Source organism: Peromyscus californicus, unplaced genomic scaffold (genome assembly GCF_007827085.1).
Source record: "Peromyscus californicus insignis strain IS unplaced genomic scaffold, ASM782708v3 Scaffold_11__1_contigs__length_118956290, whole genome shotgun sequence".
Taxonomy (NCBI): domain Eukaryota; kingdom Metazoa; phylum Chordata; class Mammalia; order Rodentia; family Cricetidae; genus Peromyscus; species Peromyscus californicus.
The window spans coordinates 74954721-74976404 of record NW_026294402.1 but is presented as its reverse complement, the minus strand read 5'-3'; the positions used below and the strand labels follow the sequence as shown (position 1 = coordinate 74976404).

At 37.6% G+C, this 21684-nt stretch overlaps 1 protein-coding gene across 1 annotated transcript in view; it reads right to left on the bottom strand.

Annotated features, from left to right (window-relative positions):
* The window catches only part of Senp6 (SUMO specific peptidase 6), a gene marked incomplete at its 5' end in the record, with an annotated part of 78980 nt that overhangs the window by 40485 nt on the left and 16811 nt on the right, over positions 1-21684 (bottom strand). Inside the window, 4 exons of the mRNA XM_052730305.1 lie at positions 1559-1785; positions 4366-4753; positions 10045-10187; positions 18916-18986. Coding sequence (XP_052586265.1) covers positions 1559-1785; positions 4366-4753; positions 10045-10187; positions 18916-18986 — 829 coding nt within the window. The remainder of the gene's footprint in view (positions 1-1558; positions 1786-4365; positions 4754-10044; positions 10188-18915; positions 18987-21684) is intronic.

The following is a 21684-nucleotide window of genomic DNA, read 5'->3' as shown; positions in this document are numbered from 1 at the left end:
GTTGGGTACATTTGGTCCTTATTCTTTTGGTTTTTATCCTCGGTGTTAGTTATTTACTTTTTGTAAACATTTATATATTTATGGGGAGAGGCAGTGCTATAGTATGCACATGGAAGTCAGAGTTTGTAGGAGTTGGTTTTATTCTTCCATCATGGAGGTCCTGGGAATTGAAATAACATTATCAGTCTTGTCAGCAAGCACCTTTATTTGTAGAGCCATCTCGCCAGCCCTAGTCTCTCTCTCACTTTTAATAACAGTTGGTCTATTTCAATACTGTATATCATTTGCATTATAAATATCTCTATGAATCTTTTTATTTACATCACTATCTTTTCATCTGAATATTTTGAAATTTTTAAGCAAATTATAATATGGTTAAGATATAGGCCGGGCGGTGGTGGCGTATGCCTTTAATCCCAGCACTCGGGAGGCAGAGGCAGGCTGATCTCTGTGAGTTCGAGGCCAGCCTGGACTACCAAGTGAGTTCCAGGAAAGGCGCAAAGCTACACAGAGAAACCCTGTCTCGAAAAACCAAAAAAAAAAGATATAACTATACTATGGTGACATAGACTGAAATTAAAATAACTACTAGCCTACAAGGTTTTCTTAGAAACACACATATACATACCCACATGCACATACACACACACATCATCGCTAAAGTCCGAACGACTCCAAACCCTGAAATTTTCTGAGCACCAACACTGCACACCTGAACTAAAGTGATAGGCTGCAGTAAAAAATGTAAGTGAAGTACTGGAAAGATGGCTGCTCTGTGGTTAAGGCCACATACTGCTCTTCCAGATGACCTGAGTTCAGTTCTCAGCACCAACATCAGTTGGCTCACAACTGCTTGCAATTCCAGTTCCAAAGGATATGGCCTGTGGCCTCTGCTGGTACCTACACTCATGTGCATATACTCACACATATACACATAAATAAAAATAAAAAATTTTACAAAATGAAAGAAAACGTAATGAACTAAAAATACTGTGCAAAACTTACCTCAAGATTAACCATACACTGTATGTGACAAACATAAATAATTTCCTTTTAGACTTAAGTCCTAGTTCCATGTATCTAGTTATAATACGTGCAAATATTCCAAATTTTAAAAAACAACTGAAATTTAAAACATTTCTGGTCCCAGAAATCATGAAAAAGGGATCTATACTGACATTTTGTTAATACTGGATTTTTTTTCCCCCGGGAGACAGGGTTTTGCTGTGTTACAGCCCAGGCTGTCCTGGAACTCACTCTGTAGGCCAGGTTGGCCTCGAACTCAAGAGATCTGTCTGTCACTGCCTCCTGAGTGCTGGAGTTAAAGGCGTGTGCCACTACCACCTTATACTGGCTTTTTTTCTTGTTGGATTTGTAACTTAAGCCTTTGATTAAATTGTAATTTATTTTTGTATATAGTTTAATGGTCTTCTAAAAGAATCTTTTAACAGTATTTGAGGACAGATTAGTGAATAGGCCATCTTCTCTTGCTGTCATTAACAAATTACTCCTGAAAGCCAGGTTGCACCCCAAAGGGAAGACCTCAATCTGAATATACCTGGTCCTTCATTCTCGCTTTTCTTGATATGACAACTGTATTTAACTCCGATTCTGCTGGATTGCTTCTAGATTCCTGCTCTGCTCTGCAAATATTTGCATTTAGTGCAGCGTCTACTTTTCCAGTCGATGGTGCCGGGGAAGAGCATGCCGAGTCGGCAGGCTGTGGGGACATGCTCTCTCTTCTGTGAGTCCTGTCGTCATCGTCGTCATCACTGGACAAAATGACTACAATCAGAAAGAAAATCCAAAATTGACATTGAAAATTTTTACATTTATATTTCATTTCTTCTTTTTTTTAAATCTTTTTGTTTGTTTTTGTTGTTGTTGTTGTTGTTTTCAAGACAGGGTTCCTCTGTGTAGCTTTGTGCCTTTCCTGGATCTCGCTCTGTAGAGCAGGCTGGCCTCGAACTCACAGAGATCTGCCTGCCTCTTCCTCCCAAGTGCCACCACCGCCCGTATAGTTCATTTCTGTCTGTAAAAAACTTAACTGGAAAATATACCAAATTTGTCTTAAGCTTTTCCACAGACCAATAAAAGCAAATGAAGGAGGAGCCAATGAGATGGCTCAGCATGTAAAATTGCTTGCTGCACAAGCCCAGTGGCCTGAGTTTGATCACTGGAATCCATGTAAATCCATGTAAAGTTTGAAAGCAAGAACTGATCTCTCTCCCTCTCCCTCTCCCTCTCCCTCTCCCTCTCCCTCTCTCTCTCTCTCTCTCTCTCTCTCTCTCTCTCTCTCTCTCTCTCTCTCTCTCTCTCTCTCACTGGCACTCAAGGGAAGATATAATCCATTGTATCTCATGAAAGTCTTAAAAAAAAAGCACATGATTTATAATCTTTATAAAAATACTGGATAAATATGAAATCAACTCTTTAGCTTTAGCTTCTATAATCACCACCACCCGTGTTGTGGATATAGCTTAATGGCAGAACACTTGTCTAGCATACACAAGGCTCTGGGTTCAAATCTCCAGTATTGCCAAAGAAAAAAATAAAGCATGATATAGTGACCACTAACCCACACAGCTACTCCAGTAACTCACAATCATCATCCAGAGGTCTATTTCAGAATTAAAGAAAGTTTATGGTTTGAAAATATCCAAATTAGGTTCAAAATAACCTACATTTTAAGTATGTGACCAAATATTTTTGCCTTACACTGGGAAGCACTAAAATTATAAAAATTGTACTAATATCTAATGCTCAATAAATCTTGCTTTATAAACATGAATAAGACAACTGTAATGACAATTTGCTTAGGTCTTGTACTCACTACTCTATACCTTATCAGATCTATGCCTGTTTCATAATCCTTAAGTTAATTGCACTGTACTGAATAAAATCCCCATTACCCACTCCTGAAACACTAGCAAGAATTTCTGTTGACTAGTCTACCTTCAACGCTCTTCATAGTTTGTCATAAAGCACTAGCTTGAATATCACTGTTGATGGACAACCTAAACTAATACAAGCACAGAGACAGTCAGGTACTCATTGATTTCAATGTTGTATCACTCTTTGTTGTAAAAGTTGACTTGCAACTAACTCTAAGAGCAGAGACAATATCTTGCTCACTGCTATATTCCAGAACCTAAAACTGTGCTTCACACAGGATATTTAAAGTGTTCCTGTGTAAGAGTAAAAAGTTGGCTAAAGACTTTCTGATGATACAGGTGCCTGTGAATTACTTACTCCTAGTAAATAACTTTAATAAAGGAGGTTGGATTTTAAAGGCATGATGTATGAACTTACATGGGCGTTTTTCGTTTTTGCACCCCACACATACATGCTCAGTTAATACTTACTGAGTAATGTACATGCCTCAGAGGATCATCATTCCAGTAATACCATTATCTCTTTGATTTTGTTATCTAATTTCATAACAAATACTGGCTTATTATTATTTTCAAAGCTGGTTATTTGATTCAATTTCTCTCCTCTATGAAATCAGAGACAACAATGGTATCTATTTCACAGGATTGTTACAAAGATATGTAAAATCCTATTACAGTGATTGGTACCTATAAACTTTTAAATTGTGTGTGCACTTTCTTTAACATGGCTTAAAAATATCCATGAACTATCTTGCCTTGTGGTAAGAAAACTTATTTCCACTGAGTCCTTGCTATGTGTTAAATATCATATTGAACTATGATTATTTGTTATTTATATGTTATTTTATTTCCTCAAATCAATAACAAAGGGGTTGGGAGACAGTTCAGTTGGCAAACCCTTGCAAGCATCCAGTACCCAAGTTTGTTCTCCAGAACCACATAAGAAGGCTGGGCATGGTAATTTCTAGCCCCAGCATTGGAAAGGAAGAGAAAGGCTAACCCCTGGAGCTCACTGGCTAGCCAGGCTAGCCTACACAGCAAGCACACATACAAAAAGTCTAGACAAGAGATACAGACTAAGTCAAAATAAGCAGTAACTAGCATGAGCAAAGACTGGGGCCAAGCTACTGTTTTCTTATTGACTATTTAACATGAGGGGAATGGGAACAAAGTCAGTTATTATTTCACAACTACATGGACATGTTTTAATCACATGCTCCCCAAATGCTGCATTATCTGCCACAAGAAGATAGCTACCTCTGGAAACTGCTTCTCAAATATGCTCACATTAAAAACCACACAATTAAAATATTGGATTGTCACTGAAGAATACAGTTAATCTAGGGATGGTGGTGCACATGGTGGTGCACTTCAGGAGTGAAGGCCAGGGGATCAGTGGAGCCCACTGGAGTGAGCCCACGGGTTTGTGGGTCTCAGGAAGACAGAGAGGAAACAAGAAGAGGATACTTACTTGGATCATTTAGATCTGACAGGCTTGTCTTTCGCTCTTTCAGGTTTGTGATTTTAGGTATTTTCCCCCCAGGTAAAATGACTTTTCCATTAGTCTGTATGTAGTTATGTCTACTAGCATCACAAGTCACCAAAATATCAACTGGAATCTTTTCCACACTGTTACCATAAAACTTCTTAGCTGTTAATCCTGTCGTTTGTGACTTCTGTCCTCCAGAACTATGATGAATTGACGTTCTTAATAATGGTCCAGTTGGTTCATTCAAAGTTACAGCTTGTCTGCAATTTCTTTGCAAATCATTATGAAAAACAATACCACAACTTTGGCATTTGGTCTGATTTTCTTTTTCTTTTCCACATTTTGGGCAACGTTCACGCTGTTCAGATACCTTATGTTAAAAAAAAAAGGAGACAGAGAGAAAACACTTTGGTATTTTAAGTTAGCATCAAAAGCCTCCAAATGAAGTCTTCGTTTTTCCATCATCACTCCTAAGGCCTCCCTAAGATCCTGAATCAGTCATGCGATTTGGGGGTCAGCAACAGAATGCTAGGAAAAATTTCAAGGCCATCCTGTCCAGCAGTTAGCTATCACAAGCTCATTTTTATCCTCAAGAATCAAAATGGAAAAAACTAGGAAAGGTAGAGACATTGCTTTGCATATAACAGAGCTAGGTTTGATTCTCAGTACCACAAACAAGCCAGACAACAAACAAAAAAGAAACACCCCAAGTGCTTGATTTCAACTTTACTGTCTATAATAAAGGTAAATAAAACATATTTAAAAGAAAAGTACATGGAAAAACAGCAATTCTAGGTAATCTTTCTAGAAAAATGACACTAAAACAGTAAGTATAACTCCACCTTTCATCACCTAAGACATACACACATCATAAAATTGCAGCAATCAGAAACAAAATGCAATTAATGAACCGAATCAGACGCTAAAGTTTTAATGATAAAAACGAGAGGTTAAGAATTTCAAGCCATGGTTCAGTGGTTAAGATCACATGCTGCTTTTATAGAGGATCTGAGCTCAGTTCCCATATAGATCAAAATAGTCTATAAAGTCTAGCTCCATGGGGATCTGACACCTCTGGCTTCTGAGGGCACCTGTACTCACAAGCACATATACACAGACATATATGCAAAACTAAAAATATGAACAAGGAAATAAAAATAATTCCAAGCAAAGACTGTGACACACACCTGTAAGCACAGCACTTGCAAGGCTGAGGAAGAAGAGTGGAGTTGAAGGATAGCCTGGGCCGCACAGTAAGACAGACAGACATGTAGCACATACACATGCCCCACCTGCAAATGCAGCTGGGAATAAAGCTCAGCCCTAGTGCAGCTCCTGAAACCCAAGCCCAAAAGAAACTAATAAAAATGAATCTCAAAATGAAATACTATTTAGTTTTCCTAAGGTATAGTAACCTCCCTTCCTTCACTTCATTATTTTTTATTTTCTGAGAAAACGTTTCACCATGAATCACCAGCTGCCTTGGAAGTCACTATGTAGATCAAGTTGATTTTATACTTGGAGCAACCCTCCTGCCTCTCTTGCCCTGATCAATGATGGGATTATAGTCTTGAACAGTTTAAACTTTTACTTTATTCACGTAAAGTAAAAACTTTCATAATTATAATCTTTTATGAAAAACTGATTAAAACCTAATTTTGTTCCATTTGGTCATTAAAAAAAAAACTCACAAAGTTAAATAACTTCAAATTACAGGGTTAGGGGAGTAGTTTGATAGGTTCTTTCAACATAAAGATTGATCCTCAAAACTCCAACAAACAAGAAAATACTACAAATTTAATATTGCATACTATGTCTAAGATTCTATACATGAAAAACCTTACTTAATTAAAACAAGCCTGTCTCAAACAATGTCATTCTTATTATGTATCCAAAAGATGTTCAATTATATTAAAGTCAACGATCCTGGTTTCCCTTTCTTTCTTTCTTTCTTTTTTTTTTTTTTTTGTTGTTGTAATCTTAAATGGTCTTTTAATAAAAAACCCAGAGCCAGATATTAGGGTGAAAGCGAAAGATCAGAGAAGCAGAACAGCCACTAGTTCTTACCTCTATGAAATCCTCAGCCTAAAGAGAGTGAGTTCCTTTTTCCTCACGCCTTATATACCTTTCTCTGCCCTGCCATATTACTTCCTGGGATTAAAGGCGTGTGTGCTTCCCAAGCAAAGGCATGAGATCTCAAGTGCTGAGATTAAAGGTGTGTGCCACCACTGCCTGACGTCTATGTCTAATCTAGTGGCTGGCTCTGTCCTTTGATCCTCAGGCAAGTTTATTAGGGTACACAATATATCACCACATTTTTTTTTTCCCGTTTTTTAGAGACAGGGTTTCTCTGTGTCCTAGCTGTCCTGGAACTCACTTTGTAGACCACACTGGCCTCGAACTCACAGAGATCTGCCTGCCTCTGCCTCCTGAGTGCTGGGGTTCAAAGTGTGTACCACCACCATCACCCTGTTTTCTTAAAAGCAGTGCAGTGTAGAGTCTTACAGTCTTAAAAGAAAAGATAGCCGGGCGGTGGTGGCACACGCCTTTAATCCCAGCACTTGGGAGGCAGAGCCAGGCGGATCTCTGTGAGTTCAAGGCCAGCCTGGGCTACAGAGCGAGTTCTAGGAAAGGCACAAAGCTACACAGAGAAACCTTGTCTCGAAAAACCAAAAAAAAAAAAAAAAAAAAAAAAGGAAAGATAAACCACTAATCTTGTTTGTAAATTAAAGGTTACAAAGAGACTGTCTATAATCTGTCCACTCTCTAAGGGAAACAGGATCAACTGGCACAGAAGTAGAGTCAAAGAAGGTCTTTAGGCATAAAGCAGTTCTGAGGCTCTAAGCTGCCAGCCAGCCCAGGGAAGAAGGATGCTGTGATGAGAAGGAGCTTCCCTCCTTCCCCTTCCTCCTTTTAGGAGACACCAGTATGGTCTGAGTCAACTTTAGGCTGGCAAGCCGGGAGATTGGTAAATAAGGGAAAACTGAACAAATACATAAAAATACAGTAGGGATGATGGTAATCAGAATTCTATGGCCAAAATGAATTACAATCCTAAAAAGGGCAAAAGATAAACACCGAAATAAACTCAAGGGCTTTACTACACATACATAATGTATTTCCTAGCCCTGTCTAATGGTAAGGAATACAAACAGAAGCTCAGTGTCAATGAATAGAAACAATGACTTCCTGGAGAGAAGTATGACTCTTGGGCTGAGATTGAAAAAACACAAGTATAGATTACCTTGTTATACCAAATAGAGAAGCCCTTAAAAGAAAGGGACCAGCTTGAAGGGATGGTCCACAAACAATAGTAGAAATCAACTGAGCTTCAAAACACATTAAAGTTAAAGACTATAACCCAAGTAAAATAAGAATCCATGTGCTCATGATACACAACCAAATATGGGCAGAATAGCTAGCACTTGCTACTCTATTATCAGGCCAGAAATTCACATCTCAGGACCCATTTAAGAACTGGGTATTCCCACTAGGGCTTGCTGGCATCCAACCTAGGCACGAAAATGCCAACCCCAGGTTCCTGAGAAAGACTTTGTCTCAAAGGAAGAGGTAAAGTGTGATAAAGAAGGATATCTGACCATCTCTTTTGGTGTATGTGTGTGTCAACATAGGTCTGTGTAACACCCAACACTCCTGGCCCTGGTGAACATATACTCACACAAACACATATATAAACACAAATAAACCAATCAATTAATCAATTTTCTACCATGTGTTAAAAACTCTTACTAATAAATGAGTATGGACCTGGGAATATAGCTATAGTTCATGGTAAAGTATAAGCTTAAGCACACATACAGAAGGCTCAGGATTTGATCCCATGTAAAAGGGAAGGGAGAGGGCAGGTTTAGAAATGTGTAAGAAAACGTCTTAACTAAGGTGAAAATCAACACCATGTGGCTCCCAATACGCTGCACAATGAGAAGATACACATTATTTCTCAGATAAACATTGAAAATATATAATTGTGATAAAACAACAGATAAATGCAGTATGAGCTATGAAGTAATGACCTAAGCACCTTACAAAACACCAAAGTTGGGGCTGGAGAGATAGCTCAGTGGTTAAGAGCACTGATTGTTCTTCCAGAGGACCCTGGTTCAATTCTCAGCACCCAGATGACAGCTCACACAGACATACATACAGGCAAAACAACAGATGGAAGAGTTGTGGTAAATAAATACAACATATGACACTGGAATGAAGCCTAAACCCAAGCACTGTTTACATGAAATCTGAATGAGGATGTAAGTCAGTAACCTGGTACCTGCCCAGCATGCCAATGTCCTAGGTTCCCAGAAAGAAAGAAAGAAAAAAAAAAGGACTGGGTTTTGTGGACCAGATAGTAAGTTTAAAATCAGTATTTAACATGAGGTTTATTTTGTTTTTAAATTATGTCTATATTGGGGCAGTATGTGCATGTACGAGCATTGGTTCCCATAGAGCCCAGAAGAAAACATCAGATACCCTGGACCTGGAGTTGCAGGCAGTTGTGAGCTGCCTAAGCTGGGTGCTTGGAACCGATCTCAGGTCCTCTGTAAGAGCAGTACGTGTTCTTAAACACTGAGCAGACCCAAAGTAGTATTTTTTTTTTAATTAAAATTTTTTTTTCTTTGTGTGTAATACAGTATTTATGGGGAAAAGAAGGGAGGGAGGAGGGAGGGGGTGGGAGTTGGGGGAGAAAGATGAAATTAAGGAGAGGGAGAAGGAAAAGAGGGGAGATGTGAAAAGGGAGAGATGAGGAAGAGTAAGGGAAGGAGAGAGAAGAATGAATGCAAACAGGTCAGAGGACAAGCTTGGGTTTCAGTCCTTTATCTGAGACAGTGCCTTGTTTTGACACTGGATTCTCCTGTCTCTGCCCCCCATCTTGCCCTAAGAGCACTGGTATTACATACATGGATTATCACACTTGGCTTTACACTGGTTCTGAGGATTTGAACCCAAGTCCTCAGGCTTGTTTGGCAAGTGTTTTTCTAACTGAGACATCTCTCCTGCCCTAGGTTATATAAATTTTATAGCTACATATGATGTCTCATGCCTGTAATCAACAATTTGAAAACTAAAGCTAGAAGACTGCAATGAACTGGAGGCTAACCTGGGCTACAAGGTGAGTTTTGGTTTAGCTGGTAATGAATAAGACCCTGTCTCCCAAAACAAAAACCAACCAAATAAAAACAAATTTTTTAAAAAAATGTTTTGTCTCTTTAGTTTTTAGCTGAGTACAATAGGCCAGATTATGTTTCAGGGATGCACTGATAAAATTATTTACAGAAAATAATTCTATATTTTGGACAAGTAGAATGGACTATTTAAGCCAGAAACATTTACTCAAATAACTTCTCTAGGTTCCTTTGGGTCCTATGATGCAAAGTCACCTAGAATGTAATAAGCAATAAAGACAATGTGAACAGGCTAGTGAAATGGCTCAGCAAGGAAAGCCTGCAAGCCCGATAACCTGAGTCTGATCCTGAGGATCCATAGTGGAAGAACTGACTTCCAAAGGCTGTTCACAGACTTCTACCTTATGACATGGCATGCATGTGACCACACTCTCACAAACATATACAGTCATAAAATTAGATTTTAAAATAGTAATAAGAATGCTATGTGATCAGTAAGAAAAGTAACTTCTCTACCTACCTCTAGATGGGTCAAACACTTCTTTGAGACAGGGGACAGTGGAGACAGCTGGTAAGTACTACAGTGCCGTTTCTGTTGTACTTTCCTCTTAATTTCAGGCTCTACATATGATTCCGACTCTTCTGGCTTCTTCATTATACGGTCTAAAAGAAGCAAGGGGGTAAAATACTGAATTTAAATTTAATAAGTTACTCATGATCTTTGCTATAGCAGAGCTAAAGTCCATATTTTCAACACTAATTTTTAGTTAATATGGGACAGTGCATAAACATGTATGATAAAGAAAAACCAGATGGCTAGTGGGCAGAGGTGCTTGCCACCAATACTGACGACATGAATTTGATTCTCAGAACTCACATGATGAAAGAACTCCTGAAAGTTGTTCGCTAATGACATGTGTATTCATACAGCAGCACATGCACAAGTGCGCGCGTGCGCGCACTCACACACACACACACACACACACACACACACACACACACACACACACACTATAAAAAAACAAACAAACAAAAGACCACAAACCTTTAAGACTAAGGCAGTAATAATGTCCAAGTTACTCTTACCTGGTTTTCCCTTCTCAGCAGGATTTCCACACTGCAGACTACTTCATTTAAGGCAACAGAAACACTGTACTAAACTACATATGCCCCTTTTTCTCCAACTTAGCTTTGTTCTTAGATTACTAATAAGAAAACACAGGAATTCAAACGTTTGGTACAAAGATTTATATAAAGTAAAATTAAACTAACCATTAGGCTACTCGTGGATTTTTTTTGTGGTAGTAGCTGTTTAGATATGTATTTTTCCCCAAGAAATAAGAGAGAATTGTCTTTATTATGTTTCAATGTAACCGCTCTATTGGCATACTCCCGCCTTTGCTAAATAGTTCTAATATTTCTTCTTTTATTCTTTTTTTTTTTTTTTTGAGATGAGGTCCAACTTTGTTAAACTGCCTAGTATGAACTCACTATGTAGTCCAGGCTGGCCTTAAACTTGTGAGCTTCCTCCTGCTTCTGGGTTCCAAATGCTAGCACAGCCATAGACCACCACACCCAGCTTCCTTTTTTCTTCTGACTTCAAAACTTCATGAACAAGCCAGTCTTGTTTCTGTATTTCATCTCACAGAGATTCATTCATCCAGAGTATTTTTTTTATTCTCTTCCATATGTTCCTCTCCATACAAGCAAAGTCTGCTCAATTTATCTGATGAATGCATACCCTTCTTTGCTAAGAAGCTAGCTGCCTTTGTCCCACCCTAGTCATTTAATTAATCCATAGTTGCCATGGCACCCAATTTATATTTCTATTAGCCTTCATTTAATAATAAAATACTTGTTTGTACTAGTTTATTACTGCCAATATGTCTGTAAGAAATAAGGTTTTAGTCTCTTTCTATATATATGTGAGTATATATATGTATATACACACACATATATTTTTTTTTTTTGGGGGGGGGGGTTCCAACATGAGGTTTCTCTGGCTGTCCTGAAACTCACTCTGTAGACCAGGCTGGCCTCGAATGCACAGAGATCTGCCTGCCTCTGCCTCCCGAGTACTGGGATTAAAGGCATGCGCCACCATCACCTGGCAGTCACATATTTTTTTTAACACACAGAAACTACAAAAGACAAAAACTGAACAAGTATTTACCAGATTAATGAATTGCACCAAGACAAAACTATATGATGCATTTAAGTGTAAAATTAGTAAGGTGTGGTGGTGCATGCCTTTAATTCCAGTACTCGGGAGTCAGTAGCAGGGGAATTTAGGGGAAGAGATGATGTTTCTAACTCATCTTTGAAAATGACTTACCCTTTAAAATAGAGATAATGAGTCATGTATAAACTTAGAACCTGAAGACTTAGCCTACAGACAAAGGACATAAAAGACTTAAAACAACAACAACAACAACAACAAAAAACACCAAACTATCAAAGTTTTACCCTGAGGTTACACAGAGAAACATGCTAGTCTAGAGCATCCAGATGTTAGTGGGCTTTTTATGGGATAGTTTACTTTGCTATTTCTAAACAAATGTTCACTAAGTGCTGTAATATTCTACTCTTGAGTAAAAAAGAACATAGACATTTTTTAAAATCAGAAAGTACATAAACACAGGTGTCTAGAATATAAGAAATTACTTGCAAAATTAATTTAAAGCAAAATAGTCTGAAAATATGGCCTTCAATAGGATATGGGTTCTGAGTACTTGAAAGACCAAGGCAGAGAAACTGAGCTCAGGAGTAAACAGAACAGGCTGAATGTGCCTCACAAACACAGAGTGTGCCTCCAAGAAAATCCTCAATCCCTTTAAACAACATGCTGCTTCAGATTTGTTTGTTTTATTGAGACAGGGTCTCACCATGCAGCCCTGGTTGACCATGACCTCACAGAGATCTACCTGCTTCTGCCTCCCAAGTATTGGGGTTAAAGTCTTGTGACACCAGGCCCTACACAAGATTTTTTTTTTTTTAACTAAACTCAATTATGGACATAAAGAAAAATCTACAATAAAAATAAACAAATTTTTCATTAGATCTTATAAATTGAACACAAGATCTGTGCACATTATTCCACTCAAATATGTATCGGTTTTCTGCCAAACACTTCTTAAATATCAGTAATATTTAATTAAAATACAAGTAAATATAACAATATACATAATATTTAAAATGAGTATTTTACTGTGCTGTTTAGTGAATAAAATAAAACAAAAAAGGGTATTACTGCAGCCTCTGGAAACCAGCCCCAAGGCTGCACACAGGGCTTGCAAGGACACCATGGCACTAGCAAGGCTGTAACTTTTCTGAGAGTTTTTAGGGAAGGAAAAAACTCACACATACTCTTAACAGTTCCTTTTCTTTATTCTCTCATGTTGTTCTCTCCAGACACTCTTCTGTTCCCTTTCCCTCCACCGATTAACTACTCTAACAGAATCTCTCAGGTAATACACACCTGCAGCCCTCACTAGGGGCTACAGAGTCAAATTATTCTCTGTAGCCTTGACTAGTCAGAATATATTTTCACAAATTGAGGTCAGGAATGAGTGCAAGGACTAATTTGCCGGCCAGCAATAATTGGGCTTTTCTGTATTTACAACCTAGCCGGACAGCACAGTTATGTGTCCTTATGAACAAGACAGAGAATGCTTATCTAAAAAACCATTAGCAAGGCATCTGGTCTAATTTAAGCTCTTTTGAAGCTTTATTTCATCTAATGATGTACAAGAAATCTGTGACTTCCTATCTTAGCAAAAAGATTAAAGGTAATTGAACCTGCCTGGCTCCGGGAAACAAATGTTTTCCTAAATCATAAATCTGAGCTGTGATCTAAAGCAGGTCCTAAGTGTCTCACGGGCTTCATGGAACAATAGGCCTTAGTTATGAAACATATCCTAGTATTATTTGTATTCATCAAAACTGTGTCCATTAGAAAATACAGCTTAAGGAGAACTCATCTGTTTGACAATCCACAGAATAGATGCCCAGAAGATCAGGATGTTTTCATGAGATAAACACACTACAATACAGGTAGTGGGGGATCCCCTACATCTAATATATCAGAGAAAAGATTGAGACAGCAGCATGTGAAAGCATAACAGAAGTAAAAGGCATTCTAGAGTTTGTATTCTCGTAAGCCTTGCTTAAACGAGACATACCCATCAGAGTTTTTCTTCTAGTGGGCTGACACCTGAACTTCATTTGCCTCCTGTTATATTTTTGACATGGCTACCAGCAATCTCCTCCCTTTTTGTTTAGTAAATTGGTGTGTTAATCTCTCTATGGGCATGCTGTGGATAATTAAAAGTCTGAAGATGACTAGAAGAAGAATAATTAATCCTCCAATGATTTATAAAGTAATAAAAAGACACTATAGTTATTTTTATTTTGAACAAAAATATTGTAACTAGTGGGTGAAGTAATTAGTCATTGCTATTGTAGAGGATATCTGTAGCTTAGAATGGCTAATCTGAGAATGAAGAGTATCTATATTGATAGCAAGCTGGGAACTATTTTAGACACCTCTCTCTCTCAGGTGTGTTTGTACTTGTTCTCAGTACATCTCTGAACCATTAAAAGGCAGAAGTAACAAAATTACATTTATAGTTAGCTTGACATGATGTTGTTAAGTGTGTCTTAGTATTTTGAATTTGTTCCCCATATTAAGAATGGCTATTTGTAGGACATTATTTTATCTGTTAATCTTTGATCAATTTCTTTCTGAGTAACTAATGCTAATGATACATTTGCCCTGAGGCTACAGGGTATATGTTCAATACAGATGCAATTTTGACAGATGCAATTTTCTTTTTTCTAATACAATTGATCATAGTTGCTGAATCTGCAAGCATATACTCCAAAGCTATAGAGGCTCACTGCACAGGGATAGAAAGGTGAGATTAAGTTTTAAGATAATAAAATGGACTGGCTGAATATGAGAGGATACTTTTCTTCTGTACATGTGAATTAAGGAGTGATTTATCAGCTGACTGCTGTAATCCTAAGGTATAATTGCATGAAAGTGTAATTAAAATGTGTACATATTAAAAAATAGCATATAATGTCAAGCAGTTGTAAACTTTTAGAGGAATACTAAAAACAGTTGCAAAAAGAAAAGGAAGCTTAAAGAACAAAATGAAAAGCCAGAGGAAAATTGGTGACTTTAATGTATCATTTATAAATGCTATTCTACATGCTTAGAAAAATTAAAATATTGTCAAAACAAACAACAAATGTGTTTTGACAAAAACCTAAAAAAAATTATACTTAATAATTCATAAGCTTTAACTTTTTATTACAAAACTGCTTATCAATGCTAGCAAAGACTATGGTTATAACTTACTAAAACTCACTATTAAATACATCCTAAATTCAAAAAAGGGAGCAAACAGAATAATAAAGAAGACCAAAGGCAAGCAAAATGGCTTAGAAGTAAAGGTGTGTGCTGCTAAATTCAATCCCCTGAGCCCACAAGGTGGAAGGAGAAAACACGCACGCACACATGCGCACACCTAACGAACCAAATATATAAATGTAAAAAAAAATCATCTTGATATCAAGAACCTAAATTTTGCCAGATGGTGGTGGCACACACCTTTAATCCCAGCACTCAGGAGGCAGAGGCAGGTGGATCTCTGTGAGTATGAGGCCAGCCTGGTCTACAGAGTGAGTTCTAGGACAGGCTCTAAAAGCTACAGAGAAACCCTGTCTGAAAAAACCAAAGGGAAAAAAAAAAGGAAGGTAAATTTCATTTAAATTTTAAAATTCATTTGATGATGATGGTGGTGACTTGTAATGTGTTTGAGTGCAAGCATGTGCATACAATGGTGCACATGTGGAGGTTAGATGGTAGTTTTGGAGTCAAGTCTCTCTTTCCACCTTTGAGGGTTCAAGGGATCAAATTAAGGTTCTGAGAGACAAATGCTCAAGCATTTTTACCCACTGTGCCATCCTGTCAGTACCACAGTGATTTCTTTTAAAGGCAAAAATATTCCAGGAACTATGCTAGACACTAATGACATGTGATCTCCAAAGGAAATACTAAAATTGAATGTGATCTTCATGTAGCATCATATGCAATATTATGCTAGTACTGTAGTTTATCCTATAACCAGGCATATATCTACCCGCCTAACACAAACGTAGCTGCAAATGGAAGGCCCCATTACCTTTAATATAATTAAAGATAAAAGGTAGTATCTCAACATAATTTTTCTTACTCTCAAAATAGTTACGGCTTTGGCTGGAGTAGTTCAATTGATCGAGTGCTTACTTGGCATGCACAAAGCCCTGGGTTCGATGTCCAGCACTAAAGAAACCAAGAGTCTACCTGGGATACAAGACTCTCTTAAAAGCACTTCTCCCCTTGACAAAGCTTATAATTTCAATAGCAAATATTGTCCCAAAATTTATATGTACTGCCCGTAAGAACTTACAAATATCAAAGGGTATATCTATCTTGGTGAAGAATAAATGCAAAATAAATGAAAACAGAAAATTATCATTAGACAAAAATCAAGTAGTAACTGTTGTGTGAATGAGTAACAGGTTCATTAGGACCCACTAATGAAGCTATGGGTGATAGTACAATTCTATAATACCAGCACTCCAGATGTGTAGGCAGAGGGGCTTGGAATTTAAAGCCAGGATTGGTTATAGCCAGTTTGAGGCTGAGCCACATGAGGCTGTTGGAGAAGTTCAACTGTACCCCCAACCATCACCAATGGATGATAAAATCAGATGGTGAAAAGTTGAGGAGAAACAGAATCATTACCTCAACATTATCAGGGAACTTTATTAAGTACCAAATTTTATAGTGATGAAACCCTAGAGAAACTACTATATATAACAAAGTGATCATAACTAACATCACCAGTAACCAAACACATTAAAACCATGCAATCCCTGATAGAATGCACTAAAAAAGGCACGTCATTTCTGTGTTGTCAAAAACAGTAGAGATGCAGCTTCATCATATAAATCATCATCAAACATAAACCAAGAGGCATTACAAAAGCAACTCCCCTGTAGTCGTCAAAATAATCCAGGCAACTAAGAAAACAACTAATTGCAATGTGGGAAAGGCATCAATGGAAAACAGGTTACTTCTAAACAAGGTCAACAGCTTAGCATTTAGTCTTATAACAAGACAGACCTATAATGGCATATGCCTTTAATCCTATCATTCAGAAGGCTAAGGCAGGAGATCAGTAGTTTGAACTAATTCAGACTATACAGAGTACTATGCAGGCCTGAATTATGTAATGAGGTTCTGTGTCAGAAAACAAACAAAACCCCAATAACCAAACAGGCAAGCACCTTATACTAATCTTCACTTTAACAAAAGTATTGACTTAAAAGGTGTAACAAGGATAAAGAATAAGTAGGAACCATTTTATATTAGTTTTGCCATTTTTCTATAATAATAGTAGATAATCATATCTACAATTATTTTAAAGTGAAAAACAAAGAAATCTAAGGAATATTGTTGGGTAGTTTTTTGTTGTTTGTTTGAGACAGGCTCTTACTATGTATCCTTGGATGGCCTGAACTTTCTATGTGGACCAGGCTGGCCTTGAACTCACAGAGGTCCACCTGCCTCTGCCTCCAGAGTGCTGAGATATAAGGTGTATGCTACAATGCCCAGCTGAATGAATATTGTTGCATATTACCGAGTGTCGTTGGATAAACATTAAGTATTCTAACAGATTGGCTAAATGGCATCTAAAGTATTACTAGAGGATCTAATCACTTTGTCTCTCTGTAATGCATTTGTCAAATGGAAATAGTATTTGTATTGTTCTTCTCTGAAGGTCAAAGCAACTTTGTACTGAGTAAGAGATTTGGCATTAAACAGACCCAGGTTTCAAGCCAGCTGCCATTGCTAGCTCTATGAAGTCTAGGCAAATAATTCAATGCTTTGATGGCACCATTTGTTCTTCTGCACAAAATGGAGGTAAAAATCTGAATTTAGAGGGATCTTCCACAAGAAATAGGACATAGGTACATAACAAATACAATGTATTTGACTTAGTTAAGTAGAATGGAGTCAGTGTTCAATAAAGAATAAAAGTGTAACAGGGTGGACACTGAAGAAGATGGTCATTATTGCTAAATTCAATTTATTAACATAACTATGCACTGCAAAGTATAATCCAAATTAAAACAAATAAAAGATAATGAGAAATGATGAAGCTGAGCATGAAAACTTTTACTTATGCAACAGAGGTATACTTAATGCATATACAAAAGTTCGGCACTAGGAACCATCATGTTTAAAAACAAGCAAAGCCTTGTCTGTAAACAAGGAGGCGACATGTTAAGAAATCCATTAGAGGGGCTGTGGAGATTGCTCTTGAAGAGGACCACAGCTAAGTTGCCAGCACCCATGTTAGGAAGTTCACAACTTTTGTAACTCCAGTTCTAAGGATTTGAAGCCTCCGGCCTCTGCATATGCCTCCCCTCCCCCAACCCCACCCCAGTTAAAATTAACAAAAACAATTCTAAAAAAAAAAAAGCGCATCTATTTTAAATTAGGCTCAGCTTAGCAGCACACACCTGTAAGTTCCACCCCCCTCAGGGGTTAAGGGAGGAGGATTTAACTTAAAGGATAGTCTGCAACAGAGAAACCTTGATCTCAAAACAATAAACAGAAAGAAGAATGCTGGGTTAGCAGGATGGCTCGAAGAGTAAAAGCACTTGCAGTGCAAGCTCAACCCTGGAATTATACCTGGGGTCTGCACAGAAGAGAAGCTGACCTGAGAGTGTCCATCTGTAATCCCAGCACTCCTACAGTCGGATACAGTGGGAAGGAGAGCTGCCTGGGAGCTCAGGGGCCAGCTACTCTGGAGTGCACAGTGCAGCAAAAGCAACAGAACAGACTGCCTTGACAAGGTGGAGAGAGGGAAGAAGACTCGCCAAAGCTGTCCTCTGATCTCCACAAGCCCAATGACATGCGTCCCCAGATGCCCATTCAAAAGAAATCAAATCAAATCACTATTTTACATAAAGAAAACCAATTTGATGATGAAATACATTTTTGTTTTTTGCATTAATACAAAACTGTTATAATCTAATATAAAACTATGTTAAAGCTATAGATAATCTATAATTAATACTTGGATTTTAACAAAAATGTAACATAATCCAAAGATTTCAAAACTGTACACACCTAATTGTGCAACCATCCTCACTATATAAGACCACAGTTTAAAATAAAAAATCTCAAATCTGTCATAAATGGTTTTCAATATTCTGTCTATTATGTTGGACACTATTCTAAAGCTAGTATCTATATTCTCTCTATTTGTATTCCTCATTTAGGAATTCAAAGCCCTTCCCAGGGTAACAAACAAAATTGTACACTTACCTACACCTTGGACATGACTTAACATTACAGGGTTGTTTTCAGCTTTTTGGACATGAGGTGGATATTCTTTCCTACAAAAGGAAATTTGTATGACTTCATTCAAATAGGAAATAATGTAGTTCTCAAAGCGACAAAGTCAAAGGACTATTTACAATAATTTATTCAGAGAAACCATAACTTGTCCTGCTAAAAAGTGATGCTATAAAATAAACTGCATTACGAAAATAAAACCACAGCTAGAGAGCAGTGGCGTTATAAAGTTGTCAATCTACCAGAGCCACAACAGTGGACTGCTAGGATACATATTCAATAAACAAATTCAAATTATTGGTTTTTCAAGGCAGTCATTTAATTAAATTTTTTTTATTTTTTAGAAAAAGTGCCTCGTTTAAGGTCTCAAACTGCCAGATGGAAGAGAGCCTCAGTCTTAGCCTCCAGTAACTGGTACTAACTACCTTTAGCTGGCTTCTAAAGCAATAACTTTGGACACTACCTGTTTACTACTCAAATGCAAAGTCTAGACCTTTTTCTCTTGAAATTGCTTTTTAACCAGTTTATGAAAAATCACATTAAAAGACTTGTCACACATCAGCTTGAATAAATTACCCAACTGAATACAACTCAATTTTTATTTTTTGCATGTTTTTCATTATTTAAAAAGTAATCAATGAGTAAAATGAATATTGAACCAAAAAGAATTAATGTTAAAAAATGTGTCATACAAGTCAATTATAGAACAAGTGACGTCTTGCCATAGGACATTATGGCTACAAATACAGTTGTCTTAAAATATTAAACTACTCTGTCAAACTTAATACACAATTATCATTATTTTAGAAGGAGTCTCATTAGGCAGTACAGGCTGCCTTCAAACTGGCAATCCTCCTGCCTTGTGCTGGGAATACAATCATAAGCTACCACAATTGCCTCAACATACAACCATGGTAAATATAATTTCAGTATAAGTGCCCTAAATAGTATATCTATCTAAGTATACTAATTTTGAGAAAGAACAAAAATGTTCTGTAGCTAGCCTTGAGAGAAAAATCACTACATAAGGAAAAAAGAAGCACTAACTCAGGAGATATAAGAGATACTTTTCAACCCTAGGTAAGAGTGTCTAAAAATACTCTTGTTTTATATAAGCATTTATTTATAAATGTTCACACTAGTGTTCAATAGTTCAGAGCAGTGTAATTCTTTTGATCAAATAAATCACAAGTGAATATTCTTTCAAGGGTTTCATATTTCCACATAAAAGTCAAAGCAGTAAAATAAAAATGACAAAGAAAATACTATTAAAAGAGGCGACAGCAATGATTTGAAAGAGCTATCAGCAAACACTGAATACTTATGTGCCAGATACTAATGTTAAAAATGTTTCCTAATGGCCGGGCGTTGGTGGCGCACGCCTTTAATCCCAGCACTCGGGAGGCAGAGCCAGGCGGATCTCTGTGAGTTCGAGGCCAGCCTGGGCTACCAAGTGAGTCCCAGGAAAGGCGCAAAGCTACACAGAGAAACCCTGTCTCGAAAAAACCAAAAAAAAAAAAAAAAAAAAAAAATGTTTCCTATTAATTCCTTATTCTCATAACCTTTCAAGCTACATATATCAACATTTTTATACATGAAAAAACTGAGGCACAATAAAGTTGATTAACCAATGCAATGCCCCACAATTACTAAATGACAATTTTAGGATCAAATCCCAGCAAACTGTGTCAGCAACAGTAACTGGAGCAGTAGCGGGAACATGTGAACAATGTCTACTCTCCCAAGATTTTAAAATCTGTGATGATATAAATTGTGAGGGTGGGCAAAAGGACCTGCCTTTCATGCAGTGGTAGCAATGGTACTATGAAAAAAGAAAACTGGAAATTTAACTCAGTGGATGGAATGTGTTTGCTTAGCCTGCACAAAGACCTGGGTTTGATTCCAGAACTGTATTTTGTGTGTTTGTGTGTGTGTGTGTGTGTGTGTGTGTGTGTGTGTGTGTGTGTGTGTGTGTGTAATTCTAGCACTCAAGAGGTAGAGGCAGGAGGATCAGAAATTCAAGGTCAGGGCTAGAGATGGCTCAGCAGTTAAAAGCAATCTTTTCTTGCAGAGGACCTAAGTTCTGTTACTTACACACACACACACACACACACACACACACAGTCACCTATAACTCCAGCTCCTGGAAGAGTTGAAAGAGACAATGCTTCCAACCTGCAAAGATACCAGCACTCATGTGCCCATACCCACAGGAAGAGACATATATATATATACACACAATTAATAATAATAATCATAAAAAAAAGGTTCAAGGTCATCTCAGCTACACAGAGTTCCAAGTCAGTCTGGGATATATGAAGACAATGGATGAAAGAAAAAGAAGGGTTAGAAGCCCTGCAAGCTAGCTTTCATAGTACAGGAAAGTATTATCTTCTTAGAATGCTAGGAATAAAATTATCAATGACCCTATCTTACTATGAACCTGTGAGCTATAATACTAATCTGTCAGGCAAGACATGCCCACTGGTTTAATGGTGAATGAAGCTGGGATAGCCAACTCCTTACTGGTTAGATCTGAGGTCCTCTGCAAAGAAGGGAATTCATGCCTGCTATTACAGACCTGGTCAAAAGCCCTTGACTGGGGAGGTCATAGGTCATAGTAGGTGATCTACTGCTGCTGGTTTGCCAAATAAACATAGTATCAAACTGCCTTCTAAATATTTATGTCTGCACCCACAGGATATTGCTAACGTCAGCCTTGTTCAGATAAGTTTCCTT